Source organism: Macrosteles quadrilineatus, unplaced genomic scaffold (assembly GCF_028750875.1).
Source record: "Macrosteles quadrilineatus isolate MER2022 unplaced genomic scaffold, UCM_ALF_1.0 Scaffold_6__1_contigs__length_79288215, whole genome shotgun sequence".
Taxonomy (NCBI): domain Eukaryota; kingdom Metazoa; phylum Arthropoda; class Insecta; order Hemiptera; family Cicadellidae; genus Macrosteles; species Macrosteles quadrilineatus.
Window position 1 is genome coordinate 183,810 of NW_026542599.1, and position 15,900 is coordinate 199,709.

The 15,900-nt window shown below is 32.5% G+C and overlaps 1 protein-coding gene across 1 annotated transcript in view; it reads left to right on the top strand.

Moving 5' to 3' along the window:
- The window catches only part of LOC128996943 (synaptic vesicle membrane protein VAT-1 homolog-like), a 59,256-nt gene that overhangs the window by 36,597 nt on the left and 6,759 nt on the right, over positions 1-15,900 (top strand). Inside the window, exons 2-5 of the mRNA XM_054422485.1 lie at positions 9,704-9,833; positions 11,913-12,128; positions 14,280-14,422; positions 15,216-15,319. Coding sequence (XP_054278460.1) covers positions 9,704-9,833; positions 11,913-12,128; positions 14,280-14,422; positions 15,216-15,319 — 593 coding nt within the window. The remainder of the gene's footprint in view (positions 1-9,703; positions 9,834-11,912; positions 12,129-14,279; positions 14,423-15,215; positions 15,320-15,900) is intronic.

The window sequence follows — 15,900 nt, forward strand, 5'->3', positions numbered from 1 at the left end:
CAAAGTGAAACAAGCTCATTTACAGGACAGTATAATCAAGATTAGAAGTTATCAATGTATACATGTGTTACTTAATGCCTTGGCTAGTCGCGACGCCACTAAGTGAGACGGATTCGTGTGTAGGACGAACAAAGAGATTAACCATGTTTATTTGTCATGGTCGGGTAACCAGGGCTAGGGTCGATGATATGTCCATAACACGCTACTGTAGCAGACAGTCTGGCACCGAGGCTGTCAGGTTTTGGCGCCAAAGTCAACGTCCTTCCCGGCAAAATTACCGCCCACACGGCAAATTATACTTTCTCCCCTCTGCACTCTGCAGCAATAAGTTTCTTTGCAAGTTTCAGTTTCATACGGTTTGCACATGGAATATCTAAAAAGTTTGCTGAGCTGTTTGAAATTGAGAATTTAAGAAACTTAGTAACTTGTAATGGATTAAGATTTTTGATAAGGCTATTTTACCTTTGCTTTGTTGTAATACGGAAATGAATAAAATTTTTGCTTATAAGGGAAATAAGTGTGACAGACAATTAAGGATAAATTCAAATGAATCTTTGAGAATTAATTGGGAGAAGATTTTAGATATTTTTGATAATCAGTATTACAGTGCCAAAATAAGTAATTAACGTCACTACAATTATTAAGTTTTAAGCAGAAATAGTTATAGTAAAGCTAATACTTTGTATTAAATTTAGCCAAAAACCAAATTCCAAACTAATTCCATAAGGAAGCAATATTTTGGTTGGGCTCATCTAGAATACTCAACATGTAAGTACATGGCAATATTGTCAATTGCTTAATGAGTTAATTTGTGGTACAGCAATATGGTCTAATTCCACTTCAAAAGTCCAAACAAAACAATTAAGTACACATTATCTATAGCCTACAGTATATTGATAGGCAAGGGCAAGCATGTTTCTTTAAACCCTTTTTTCTCAGCGTATGCATCGCCGCATACTGCTAAAAGATATTTGCCTGTAGATGTGCAGTTCTTTATAAATTAAAATAGGCTCAAAAATAAGCACAATTGAATTTAAAATAATAAAAAAATTAACATGGGCCTTATGGGTTGTCATGTTGGTGACGAAATATAAATAGAAAATCAAAACAAAATTACATTTTTATTTACAGCGTGGAGTTTTCTCAGCTCGTATGCATCGCCGCATACTGCTAAAAGATATTTGCCTGTAGATGTGCAGAATCCCTTTATAAATTAAAATAGGCTCAAAAATAAGCACAATTGAATTTAAAATAATAAATACCCCCGTCGCAGCAAACCTGCAGACTAAGCGAATTTCCATTTGCCTGATTGGATTTACACTAAAATGTCTCCTTAAAAATATCACATTTATTCCCTATTTAAATAGAATGAGTTAAAACACAAACTTAGGTTTGCTGCAACAGGGAGGGTAAAAGTGTTTTTTTATGTAAAATGTTAATAGGTAGTAAGAAATAAAAACATTTTCCAAATTTGGGCAAAATATGTTAATAAACAAGCAAACTACAACAGTTTACTTATTCTCCATAAGAATAACATAGGAATTTTAAATTTACAATTTTTTGGAATTTTCTCTGTAACCGATAGGCGCATTATAACACTTCAATATACTAAATTATTTGTTTTTTTAAGCTCTACAAAACAGTTTGGAAAGAAATTGCAAAATTTTATGTTTTTTGGGTCAAAAATGGGAAAAACCTATTTTTACCCCATAAAAGCCCCCATAAACCCCCGTTCCCATGGTCCGATCATGCTGGTCGGGAACTCGTTTGAATAAACGTAGGTTTACACGTTTGTACCAAATTTCATCAAAATCGGATCATTTTTGTTCGAGTTATCGCGCTAACGGACACATATATAAATATATATATATATATATATATATATAAATATATATATATACAGTATATATATATGAATTTGAACGGATGGTGTTTTTGGCCTCTAGGGACCTCAAAACGAAAAAAAAAATCGGTCCCGGGTCCAGGTCTTACCATGAGTACTACGGTAATAGCTATATGGGCCCTATAGCCCTATATGGGAAATTCGCTAATAAAAAAGTTAACATGGGCCTTATGGGTTGTCATGTTGGTGACGAAATATAAATAGAAAATCAAAACAAAATTACATAGCCTATTTTATTTACAGCGTTGAGTGAAAATAGAGAAGTCAGTAATTACATATTTTTGGTAGAGTTTTCGACCACTGAACGACCTCTAGTTCTAATAATAGTAGAAAACATAAACAAAGTAGCAATTTAAATGAATTATACATTTGAAACTTCACATTACAACATTCAGCTAGATCACATAATTTACTGTTATATTTATGTGGATGTTTTCCCTAGGACTAACACATCTTTGTCCAGAATCCCCTAAAATAAACAGCAAACACAAAGAAGCTGGAGATAAACACTAACACCTGTCTCCAGCAGAAAGTAACTGCTCCAGCCTCCCACGATCCATCACTCCAGCTAGAGCTGGACACGAGAATTGCTCATTTGTTGAGAAATAAAGTCTATTTCCACACAGTAAATGTCCCATACTACGGAAGCATTTATAAGAGTCATTATCAGTGCCAACTCGGAAAAATAGAATCGCTGTGCATTAATAAATTTCTCTGTGCAGTTTGCTTATACTGTATTAATTTAAGTGTGTAACTGTTGCTCGAATTCGAGCAATAGCCAAGTATTACAGGTGTTATTTCGAATAACAGTAATAATTTCTGATGACTTTAAAATATGCGACTCAAAGATTATGGAAATACTTAATATGTACATGACAGATCGATATAATCAACATTTCTTGTAAAATAGGTTATCATTTTTCAAAAGCTGATCTTGTTTTTTAGTGTTTTCTACAAATAGCCTTACTCATAGCCGCATCAGGCTGTCCATAATAACAATTATAAATTCTAAAAAGAAATTATTTCTATTTGTTCTCCTTGGTGGTGTTCTATGACTTTCCTATGTTTCCATAGTTTTCAAATTGGCTCTTACAATGATTACCAAGAATCGTAGCACAGTGTTAATTCAGTTTCCTTATTAGTATATCAAATTATCCAGGCTCTCTCGCTATTTTCCATTGTAATATTTACGCCAACCCAAATTCAAATAGTAAATATTTAATTTCTATCAGGTCAAGTGAGGTCAGTTCAATCAGATGGGCTGTTTTATCAAAACTGATTAATTTGAGCCCCTAATAGTTGAAGTCAAACACATGCATAGTTGACTATTTCTACACTATTAATTTTTTTCTTGCTAGGTTTTTGTTTTTTGTTTTATCAAATTTACCATGCAGGGAATGAGGGAATAAGCTATTTTGATTTTTTTAGTCAGATTTTTTTAGCGATTTTACACCCTTTTAGTTTGGAGAATGTTGGGTGTACAAGATTTAACCGTATTTTTAAGTCATAATACCTAATAAGTTAGATAGTGTATTCTTTTCATCCAATATTTTTAATATTTTTTTTGTACACAAAATTACCAAGAATATGATCATGATACAAATTGTAAAAATTAATCTTCTATTTATGCCATCCTTACTAATAGAAATTGTTTGTGTTCCCTAGTTTGAATATTCCTTTGTGCTATTTTTAGCAGTTTGTTTACTTCTTCACCAACAGTATTCCAATCAGGTGATCAAAGCACACACACACATGACTCATTGCTATCTTATTTACATTCCAATCACTTACAACCACGTATTTATATTTCCATTTGTTCTTTGAAACATTTGTGTCAAGGTAAAATACACCATTTACCTAGGGAAGCTAGGTTTAAGTTTGAATGTGGAGCCAACCTATAGTTTGTATAGTTTACCCTATTACCAGCATATATCATTAGCTAGAAAAACAAAAATTTTATTCCCATGTACAGTTGTGCCTAACTTTCTTGTAATGTATCTATAGTAAAAAGTGTGCTCAAAAAGGAACTAAGAATAAGAATCCTTATAATATGTACTACTGTATTAGGCCAAAATCCAAACCACTATGGTTTGAATGTTTGTTAAAACTAACCTTAAAACTCCTCTGCTCTTCTGTTACATTTTTAATACTTTAACATAATACTAGTGGTCGTCCAGTGGTCGAAAACTCGACCAATATGTATGACCGGTATGTAGACCGATATATAATGTACAGACTTTTCTATTTTCACCCTACGCTGTAAATTAAACATGTGATTGTAATTTCATCTATTTGTTTTGATTTTCTGTTTATATTTTGTTGTTTATTCATCATCAGCATGGCGACCCATAAGGCCCATGTTAATTTTTTTAAAGTTTCAAATTCATATTATGTGCTTATTTTTTTTAGCATATTTTAATTTACAAATGGATTCTGCACATCTAAAGGTAAATATCTTTCTAACAGTATGCGTAGATTTTCTCAGCGATGCAGATCACAGAGCAAAGAATAATAATTATTATTCTTTGCTCTGTGATGCAGATGAGCTGAGAAAATACCCACGCCGCAGCAAACCTGCAGACTAAGCGAATTTCCATTTGACTGATTGGATTTACACTGAAATGTCTACTTAAAAATATTACATTTATTCCCCATTTAAATAGAATTAGTTTAACAAGTACTTAGGTTTGCTGCATCAGGGAGGGTAAAACTGTTTTTTTATTTTGTAAAATGTTAATAGTTAGTAAGAAATAAAAACATTTTCCAAATTTGATCAAAATATGTTCATAAACAAGCAAACTACAACAGTTTACTTATTCTCCATAAGAATAACATGGGAATTTTAAATTTACAATTTTTTTGAATTTTCTCCGTAACCATTAGGTGCATAATAACGCTTCAATATACTAAATTATTTGTTTTTTTAAGCTCTACAAAATGGTTTGAAAAGAAATTGCTAAATTTTATGTTTTTTGGGTCAAAAATGGGAAAAACCTATTTTTACCCCATAAAACCCCCCGTAAACCCCTGTTCCCATGGTCCGATCATGCTGGATTGCAAACTCGTTTGAATAAACGTAGGTTTACACGTTTGTACCAAATTTCATCAAAATCGGATAATTTTTGCTCGAGTTATCATGCTAACGGACACACATATATATATATATGAATTTGAACGGATGGTGTTTTTGGCCTCTAGGGACCTCAAAACTAAAAAAAAAATCAGTCCCGCGCCCAGGTCTTACCATGAGTACTACGGTAATAGCTTATTCCCTATATGGGAAATTCGCTAAAAGGTTTTAAAGAAACATAATTGCCTATTATTAATATATAGATTGATTCTCATCCTAGTGCAAACAAAATAAATGGTATGTATCAGCAAACTGACACATACTTTATCACACTATTTTGTCAACAATCCTTTATATCGGGGAAGTGGTGGGAGTAACTATGCTTAAAATCACAAAACATTCAATAAACTACCCCTAATTTTTACAGCATTTGGGGGTTGTACCTTTTTGTTTTGAGTTTAGAAGGACCTTATACTAAAATAATAATTGTTCAAGCCGTTTTTCTAAAAATGCGACTTTTCCCATTATTTGATCGGTTTTTATGAAAAAATTAATTTAAAAACAGTAGCGTAACTCCAGGAGATACTATTGATTATCCACATACCAAATTTAATCGAAATTGGACAGGTGATCGCTCTGTATAAATCAACTAACATAGATTGAGACACACACACATACACAGACGTCTTTTTGGAAACTGATTTTTGATTAAAAAATTGTGAAAACAATTTGCTCCTTCTATCTATACCCGGGGATAAAGTAAAAGTAACTTACCTCTGACAAATTAAAGTGAAATCATAAAATGATTTACTCAGAAAGATGAAATTGATTAGCGCCTTCCTTCAGTTCATTCAACTGACCATAAGTAATGATTTATTGGAGGGAGCCATCTTATCAGTGACATTGATGAGAGATGACCTTCCAGATCAGTAGGCTTTTTAATACTTCCTTTACAAGACTTCCAACTGAAACGGAATTCCATAACATTTCAGTCAACTATCAAATCTGTCAAATTTTCATCCATTTGATTATTTAAATAATACTGCGATAAATAATGTGAAAAAGGTTTTTGAATTAAGTTATTCCCATTTATTTAAAATGTTAAAGTTTATAATGTTAAGTTTTATTTCAAACTTATTGTCACATAATTCTTTCACCCTTTTTTATTTTTCTTTACTCTGAAAATGGAGGTTTGCAGTATCTTTATTATTGAATTTATTTCCTACTAAATATTGTGTATTTATTCTTCTATGCTAACCTAGAATTAATCCAATTAATGAATTACTATTTGAAAAGGTGTTTTAACATAAAGTGTCATCCACTACATGTTAAACCAATCTACTTGCGCTTGACTGGATAAGTAGGCTAATTCATTTTGTTGATAATTCACAATACTTTAAAGAGTATTTGTTTCGTCTTATTTGGATTTTAGAAGTACCTAGTAGAATATGTGCGATATACTAAATTGTAGATGGTAAATTTATTCACTTGTTTGAAAAACCTCATTATGTAAACATTTTGTGCCTTTAAAATAGGTACTCTAAATTCAAACTTATCTATTTTGTATCTAAATTAATATTAATGAAATATTAATCTATCAAACAAAGATGAGAACACTGAAATTAGTATGTAAAAAATAAAACACATGACATCCAGGAAAACTAAATTTAAAAAAATACTTTTACGCTTATTTCGGTCAATAAAATTAGTCAAACTCACTAATTTAAATTGACTGATTACAGTTTAATTAACAAATATTGTTACAATTCATTCATAAGTGCCACAAACAAGAGTTAATTGGTCTATAAGCCAGACTGTTTATGAGGCAGTGAAATTACATTCCTAGCATCCCTTGCATGTAAAATGAAGACCCTCTGGAAACTATAATTCCATTTCTTACTCACTCTATACATTTCTCTACGAAAAAAACATAAAAAGCTAATGCTACTAACAAAATCCACCAAAAACGTTAACTGGAATTGTAAAGCTACATACTCATCTGAAATTCTGTACCATTTTTATTAGCCTAGGAATGGAAGTGATTGAAGAACTTATCAAGTACTTCTGATCTTCTCTCTTGAGCACCGATTATAAAAATAAACATAAAGTAGCCTAGTGATAGAAGAAGACAGATGCCGTCCTTTTAAAATATTAGATGAAACTTGATTGCAAATAATCAATCGTTTGACATTGATATTGTGAACACAATAAAAAATATATTGATATTTAGTTGCTGAGAAACAGATCTTAAAAACATCAACAAATAAGTGTGCATATTGAGATTTTTAAATTAATTTAACGATTCCAAAAAGTTTTACGCGGTAAAACACAAATTTTCAAGCCACAAAATAATGCAAATATTTTCATTTCAATCAAATAAATACAACCAGCTGTTCTCTTAGTTAATAGTATAAAATTCAAAAATATTTATCTGTTCAAATGTAAACAAATATTTTCTTCATAAGGATATAACATGGAAACTTAAGAGGCCACTGGGGCAGAGCCCTGATAGAATTTCTTGAAAACACTTAACAACAGGGGCAGCTGCAGCGCACACCTAGAGCCTAATTAGAATCTCCATGCCCAATTCCTGAGTTCTTGGTCAATAGTTTCTTTTAGATAAAGCCAGTGAGTCGTAGTGAGTGGTATTAAAAGTATAGAATAGATGGATATAGATACTCGTAGATTTCTTACTCATACACTTTTAGTAAAATGTGTATGGTTTTCAAAATGTGTGTGGTATTTAGTTTGATTGAGTTATTTATTGTCAATGTTGTTTGCTGTTAAGTGCAGTTAATTTGGTAAAATGTTCTTAATTGACCATTATTATTATTTTTTTTAACCACAGATTTTATTAAAGTAAATCTATTCAAGATAATACACTTGAGATCAAAAATGTAGAATGTAATGAAATAATTTTATTGTAAGTTTCATAATCTATGAAAGAAATAAAATATTTTGAGGATTAAACTTAAAAATTTAGAAAAATACATATGAAAACAACAACGACAACACCACTGTGTAGGTCTTGTAGTATATTGCTCCCATAAATAAACCCTTATAGAAACACTTTGCCTTGAAAATAGCTTAAAACACAGCTAAAGCACAAGATTTGTAAACTCACAAAATTTATTAGTTTAATTAGTAAATTAAATAATTTTCAAGTGACACACGACCACATAATACCAACTATGATCTCATCTTACTAACTGAAACACATAGTTATAACTGTGTGCCAAAAGCGAAACACAACTAAAACTCAGTATTCTCAAGGGACCTCAGGGTACTAATCAGCTGCTGAGGAGATATTTGAGTCAGCTGGGGTATTATTGGAAGTAAATGGCAATTGAATAACAAGCTTCTTTGTCCCTCCCATATAATTGTACCATTCAGGCTTCATAACCATTTCCTGCTGCATTATTAAATTATCCTGGCTCTAAATCAATCTTGTATCACTGGAGTCTTGGTTAACCGGAATATATAGTTTGATTTCTTTTTATATTAAAAGGCTTATAATTTATACCACAAACCACTTTTGGATACTGAAGTACACATCCTGTCTATATGCACCATCTGCAGTGATTTTTTAATTTAAAGAATGTATTTCTATGAGCCACTCACAGAGACTAAGGTACTTTCCTGTTAAAGGGAACATTCATTATTATCGATGATTTCTTTCCGATACATCAATATTCTATTTTTGATCCGATAATGAACGAGATGTCAGCTGACAACTACGATAAGTAAATATTGTTCAGTATCAACAAACAATTTAAAAATATTATATTGAAATGAAAATGTTTTAAACTAACCTTACCTAACCAACCAAACTTGCTGTAAAATTTCCAAATTCCGTTTCATATTACTCACATGCCTTTTCTGTTATCAAACAAAATTTTGAAATGATACAGCTAACCCAGCAAGTTTGGTTGGTTATGTTAGGTTAGTTTAGAACAGTTTTACTTATTTATGTTTTGCCTAAACAAGATCAGTTGTCAATTTGTAATATAAATGTGTCTGAAGATATTAAAACAGAAGGTATGGATCAATGGATCGTAAAGGAAAACAAAAATTTCGATATATCGAAAGAAATCAGATCGATAATAATGAATGTTCCCTTTAACAGGAAAGTACCGAGACTAAAAGATTATTTTTACCCTTAGATTTTGTCACTAAGATAGTTTATGTGACATAAAAGATGCCATAGTTTACAAAAAAGTTGTCTTAGAAGTTTGACTTGGTTAAAAAGTCATTCAACAGAAATCAGTGATTTTATTGGCACGGGTTTCGGAGACACAATTCACCTACGTCTATTTCAGTTTAAAAACTGGTGACCATAACTTTAACGGAGATGGAATCACTAGTTCTACCAATAGTCCGTTAAATCCTAATTAATCAGAACTCTGTCAAAACAAACTTTGCGATATTTGAAAGCCATTTAATAGCGGTATACAATTCAGAACTATTTTAGAATTTAGAAATATCTGACTGATCAACTTCATAGCATTTATCAAAGATAAATAATGATATAGCACGTGGTAAAGGATGTATAACATATAGAATACAAAGTCATATCCATAGGATGTTTTAGGTTATAGGGATTTTCAACCATAGAAGATAAAGGTGTTTATTGTGCCAGGGACTCTTTTCCGTGCAGGTAAGTTACTCTAACAAAAATAACATGAAGTGTATAAGAACTTCTAAGTTCTAATGAATCTGTTTTGTTACAGCGGACTGAACTTCCAAGACCTGATGGTAAGGCAAGGAGTCATCGACTCTCTACCAAAGACTCCATTCATCTTGGGCTTCGAATGTGCTGGAGAAGTAGAGGCTGTTGGAGAAGGTGTTGAGAAGTTTAAGGTAAGAAGAACAAGAATATTTATAACCATTGAATATATTATGATACCAAACCATGCAAGTTGTGGTAGAAACTGTTTAAATTTTAGGGCTGGAACAGAATCATCATTGTTGGTTTAGTAGGATTAGCAAAAATGTATATTCTGATTATTCTAAATTCTGCTAGAGACTGTTTTAGATATAGGTATATAGTTTATACTACATACTATACTGTCGATGGTCAATTTCTAAATACGATTTAACTTTTGTCACAACATTTAAATTGGTACCTATATTATGTATATAAAGACTAAACAGACTTCATTAAGTTTCGTGCCATAATGTATAGAGTTAGAAATATAACCTAATTTAATTTGGAAAAATAAGAAATTTGTGGTTACAGTATCTGTATCCTAATTTGGATTCTTTCTTTACTCTCAATCTTACCAATATATGTTATGTCATATGTCAAAAGAAATTTTTTTGTGTCAAAAGTAAGTAATCAGTTTACTTCCATTGCAGTTGTTTTACATTTTTTAAATGAAGGTTTCAAAGTTCGTGGTTTGGATATACTAAGGTATAAAATTGCAAAACCGCCTTCTTCTGAAACAAGATATCTTGCCAACATTTCTTTGATAAGTACCTATGCTAATTACTAGATTCCTTTCAATTGCCTCATTCCACTGGCAGAACTCAAGGTTATATGTCCTTGCCAAGTTGTTATCTATTTGGTATTTTGTGTTGAATATTTAATCAGTGATACAGTGAAGGAATGTACTGTACATTACACAAATGGCTTTATTTCTTCTTCTCTGTGTGACTGTGTTAGTAATCAATTTCTAAAAATATTAACCATAAAAATGTGCAATCAATTTTCTTAGGTCCTTTCAGATAATTTCCTATCGGTTTGTTGGATTGTTATTAATCTCTTCCTTAATTCAGTATTAGCTTTGACTATTAATACAACAACATTAGGTACAGTATTTATTTATAAATACTTTGTTCACCGTTAAGTTCATTTTGAGATGGTAAATAATTGTTATGATGTTTTTCTAAGTGATGTCTGTCCGTGTGTGTATGTGTGAACACGTACATAGCTACAGATTTTCATTTTAATTTTTTATGGTAATTTTCCCCAAAAAATAATGGAAAATATGATCAAAAACTAGGGTTGTTATGGTCCTTATAATTCTAATCATAATTTTCAATCCACCATATTGCTGTAAAAACTACAGCCCAAAAGCTATGCAAATTTTGTGATTGTCCCAATAAAATATCATAGTTACTCCCACCGGTACCCATGATAAAGGTTGTTGCCAAGCAAATGGGAGAAAGTGTGTGTCAGATTGTTGATAAAGTTTATTTCATATGTGATCAAAGGGGGGTTCTAGTAGAGTAGGAAAGAATTTCTTTTTACTATACAATTGTACAAATTAAACCCAAGACATTTGTGTGCAGACTGCAGCGCAGCATAAATCACATGTTGGTTTTGTTTTGATGGAAACATCAATCTTTCAGTCTCAACATCCCTAGTTTGAAGTTAATAACATCTTCACAAAACTACTGTATTTCTCACTTAACAGTTTCAATATTCACACAGAAAATTACACTCTTTTTATACAGAATATTAAATTTCTATCAAGGTTACCACGGCCATGATGGATGTGACAGAAGGCAATGGCCCAGTTATGGGTTGCTTCTGAGATTGAGAACTCTGAAGAAAGACCAAATTATGTTAGACAGTCAAGTCTTATCACTAATGATTTAACTGGAATGTCATCTGTCCAGAAAAACCTTGGAACGCTTATAGTTTCACAACATTACTGTTTATTTCAGTTTCAGTTCAAAGAATTCCTAGATGGATGTCTGTTGTGAATGATGTGGGGTTTATTAAAAATGTATGATTTTTAATGTTTGTCCATTTTGAACCCATTTAAAAATTTAAATTTAATACACAATATTTTTTTTTCAAAGGGCTGTTTACGTTTTGAAACAGTGTGAGCTTTGTGTAAGGAAATTGTTCATGGCTTTCAACGATAAAAGAATTCAGCGAATGTGCCTCTCATTTTTACGAGTTTACGAGCCTCTTCTGTTGTTGTACAGGTTGGAGACAGAGTAGTGGCTCTACCTGAGTACAAGGCATGGGCTGAGCTAGTCAGTGTACCTCAGACTTACGTGTTTCCTCTACCGTCGGACATGAGCTTCCTGGATGCTGCAGCACTCACCATGAACTACATCGTGGCTTACATTCTGCTGTTTGAGCTTGGAGGGTTGGCTCCGGGCAAGAGCGTACTGGTACACTCCGCTGGAGGTGGCGTGGTAAGGAAATAATTATTCAATCCATAGTTTCGGGTGTAACCCAAGATCAGGCCACTGACGGTTTGCCTGTTTCTGAAAGCCTGTATGTTAACCAAACCAGTTGAACTAAGAGGGTGGCTTTTTTAAAGAAATGCCTTTTTCCCGCATTGGCATAGCTCCGTAGTTTGCGTGTAAGCCACAACGAGACAGTTCGCCGCTATTTCGCTATTTCGTTTGCAATTTCCTTCCAAACTATTTTGTAGAGCTTAAAAAAACAAATAATTTAGTATATTGAAGCGTTATAATGCACCTAATGGTTACGGAGAAAATTCCAAAAAATTGTAAATTTAAAATTCCCATGTTATTCTTATGGAGAATAAGTAAACTGTTGTAGTTTGCTTGTTTATTAACATATTTTGCCCAAATTTTGAAAATGTTTTTATTTCTTACTAACTATTAACATTTTACATAAAAAAAAAACACTTTTGCCCTCCCTGTTGCAGCAAACCTAAGTATGTGTTAAACTGATTCTATTTAAATAAGGAATGTGATATTTTTAAGGAGACATTTTAGTCTAAATCCAATCAGGCAGATGCAAATTCGCTTAGTCTGCAGGTTTGCTGCGGCGGGGGTATTTTTTACATTTTTTAAATTATTGGATCTTCAACATCATGGTAGATAAGGTCAGTGAGATGTTTTTTGACCACAAGAAACATATCAAATGCCGACATTATTGCCAGGTAACTGAAGGTTATAGTCCTTATTTAATCAGTGTAGGTAAAGTGCGGAAATGGGTTAGAATATGTACAAATGGCCGGAAAAATCTTTTTCCTTTTTGGGCTTCTGTGAGAAGTCTAGGTGCCCACCCCCATAGTCTTGCAAAATGGACATTTCCATGGCCGTTTTAAACTCCCTAACCCAATTTTGCACTGATTGCATTAGGGTTTTCTGTCATCTGGCAATAAATGTCAGGGGTTGATATGTTTTTTGCAATAAAATAACTATTACTGACCTTATCTCGCATGACGCGGGAGATTCAATAATTTAACAAATTTTTAAGACACACAGCGTGCAAATGTGATACAAAGCTGCAAATGGCCAAATGGCGCCGTTCTGTTCATCATAGTAAGTGGCGAGGATCCTGGTTGTGGTGTAAACGCAAACTTTAGTGGCCTTGAAATTTTATTGAATGTATCCCTTTATTCAAATTTCAACATAAAATTTAGTTCAACATGGCAGATCAATGATTGTAGTTTAAAATGATACTGTGCTGTTTATACGGTTCTAGTTAGTCAACAATAATCAGTTAAGTATGGCCTTAGAAAATTACATTTTTAATGTCTGTGATTAAAAACTCACCTTGTGTACGGTTATTTTATTTGCTTACCAATCCTTATGAAGTTGATGGTTTATGCAACTAATGTAAACGTAATGAAGAACATATTTTTTATTCTTACAGTTCAGAAATGTTCATGATCAAATTTTAGAGGTTTTTTTCATTTTTCCAGTAATTTTGTGTTCCATAATTTTTTTATGACTGAAATTCATCCAATCAGTAAGCCGAGATACTCTCAGAGATAAATGATCATGTTCACTCTTCGAATAGTCAAACTGATTACAGAACTGATTTGCAAAACAGTAATGAACATCTGTTTATTTGGGAAGGTTTGGGTTCCAAGCCCAGTGATCTAATGCCCCCTTTCTTGTCAGGGAAAGCTTAACCAATTTGATTTCACGCTGTACTGTTGTTACGTCAGAGCTTGAAATCTGACTTCCTCTTCCGATCCAATTGATAGGGTATTTGTATTTCCTTATGTTAGTGGGAATTAAACATTTTAAAATTATTTACCCATGTACCTTTACCACTTTAAGGATCACTCAACAAAAATTATTCTAAAATAGAGTTGAATTTACAATTTTAAATTCCTATTTTAATACTAGTCTGTGTATGTTGGATAGGTCACTTGGTAACTTGGTAGCACAAAGGATCTATGGCAGTGTTTTAGCGTTTCGCTTCCTGATGTACAGTAAATATTTTTTATACCCTTTGCTGGATTTGTTCCACGCACAGGCTTAAGGCCCATGTGAAACGGTAAATGTGAAGTTAAGAGAGGCCACTAACCTTAACAAAATAAATAAACACATCTATAATAAGTCAATATTTTTCTGTAGGGCCAGGCCGTCGCGCAGCTGTGTAAGACGGAGAAGGACACGGTAGTGTTTGGAGTGGCCAGCAAGTCTAAACATGAAGCCATCAAGGATAGTGTCGACCATCTTTTGGAGAGAGGCACTGACTATACAGCGGAGCTGAAAAAGTAAGTTCTTCAGGCGGGTTTTCTAGCTACCGAATACTGCTGTCGGATTGTAAATTATGCTTTCTAGCACCTGTGTTTTTTGACAATGTCGTTTTCCTAGGACTGCGATATTCAACTGCGGAGTCGGTTTATGCACCAGTTCTTAGTAGTCTCTTGACAGCAGTTTGGTACTTTTTTGACATTCTTAATTTGAATATGTTTTAAGCCTTTATTTTGGCACTGGCTGTAAACCAACATTACCTAAAGAGTACTCATAAATTAACCTTCATTGATTTCATCACACCGCTAAGTTTTTAAGTAATGTTGGAATTCTTCTCAGTCCACAGCCCCCTTAAATTTTCAAAGTGATTCCTTAGAATTGAACAACTGTCCTTAAACAGCCTCCTCCCAGAATATAAAAATTTTGATATGAAGCCAATGGTGGTTTTAGTAAAGAATAAAAAATTTAACAAGGTAATAAATAAATAAGTAAAATGTATAATTAGCTAGCATTTCTCTGATCACTATTAATTATCTTCTAATTAAAAACTCTAAATATTTTTGTTTTTTTATTTTAACACATTATTCTAGGTGAAACTTTCTTTAGGCACTAGTCTAGCTTAAATAATGCATTGTTCATTAATTGTGTGTAAAAATAGAGCCACTTTCTATACCCTACGTAACATTCTTTAACTCCATGTTATGCAATAGTAATTTAAAAATTAAAGTTTGTAATTCTAAAGCTAAACATTAAACAGTCATTACATATTCCAAGTTTGTATGTCTATAGCTAAACAATCATTGCATATTCCAGAATATCCCCGGATGGAGTGGATATTGTTCTGGATTGTTTGTGCGGAGAAGAGTGCAATCGTGGATACTCCCTGCTGAAACCCATGGGAAAATATGTACTGTATGGTGAGTTACAGAAATATTTCTAGTCATAGTTTAAAATATAGTAATTTATATCTTATATGTACTTTTACTTAGATTTTAAGAACCAGTGAGACAGAAATTAGCGATTTGACAAGTCCAGTTTACTTGAATAAACAAGCCTTTTTATGAGTCAAAACATGAACTCACACGAGTAAATCTGAAGAAAAAACCAGAACACACTAGTTATCACTCCATGAACCCATGTGGAGAATGCAGAACTTTAACACACGAGAGAAACCGGCTGACTTGACTTGCAAAATTGAAACTATTGGTTGGGAGCAAATCAGACTCAAGCGCTTGGCTAAAATCGAGTCGATAGGCTCATTCTATTAGAGTTTGGTCCGACTGAACACGCAACTCGTTAAACTATGAACAAAGATTGAGAAGCCGAACCAACCAAAACCACTCTGAGTGATTTTTTACCAAACCGTGTTTTAGTTCAAATTTGTTGCATTTGACTTTTAAAATCATAATTTTTTAATATCATATTTTACTTAAAAAATTGCCTTTATCAATAATTATTTATTTTTGAAAATTATATTACTTTTAACTATAAATTATAT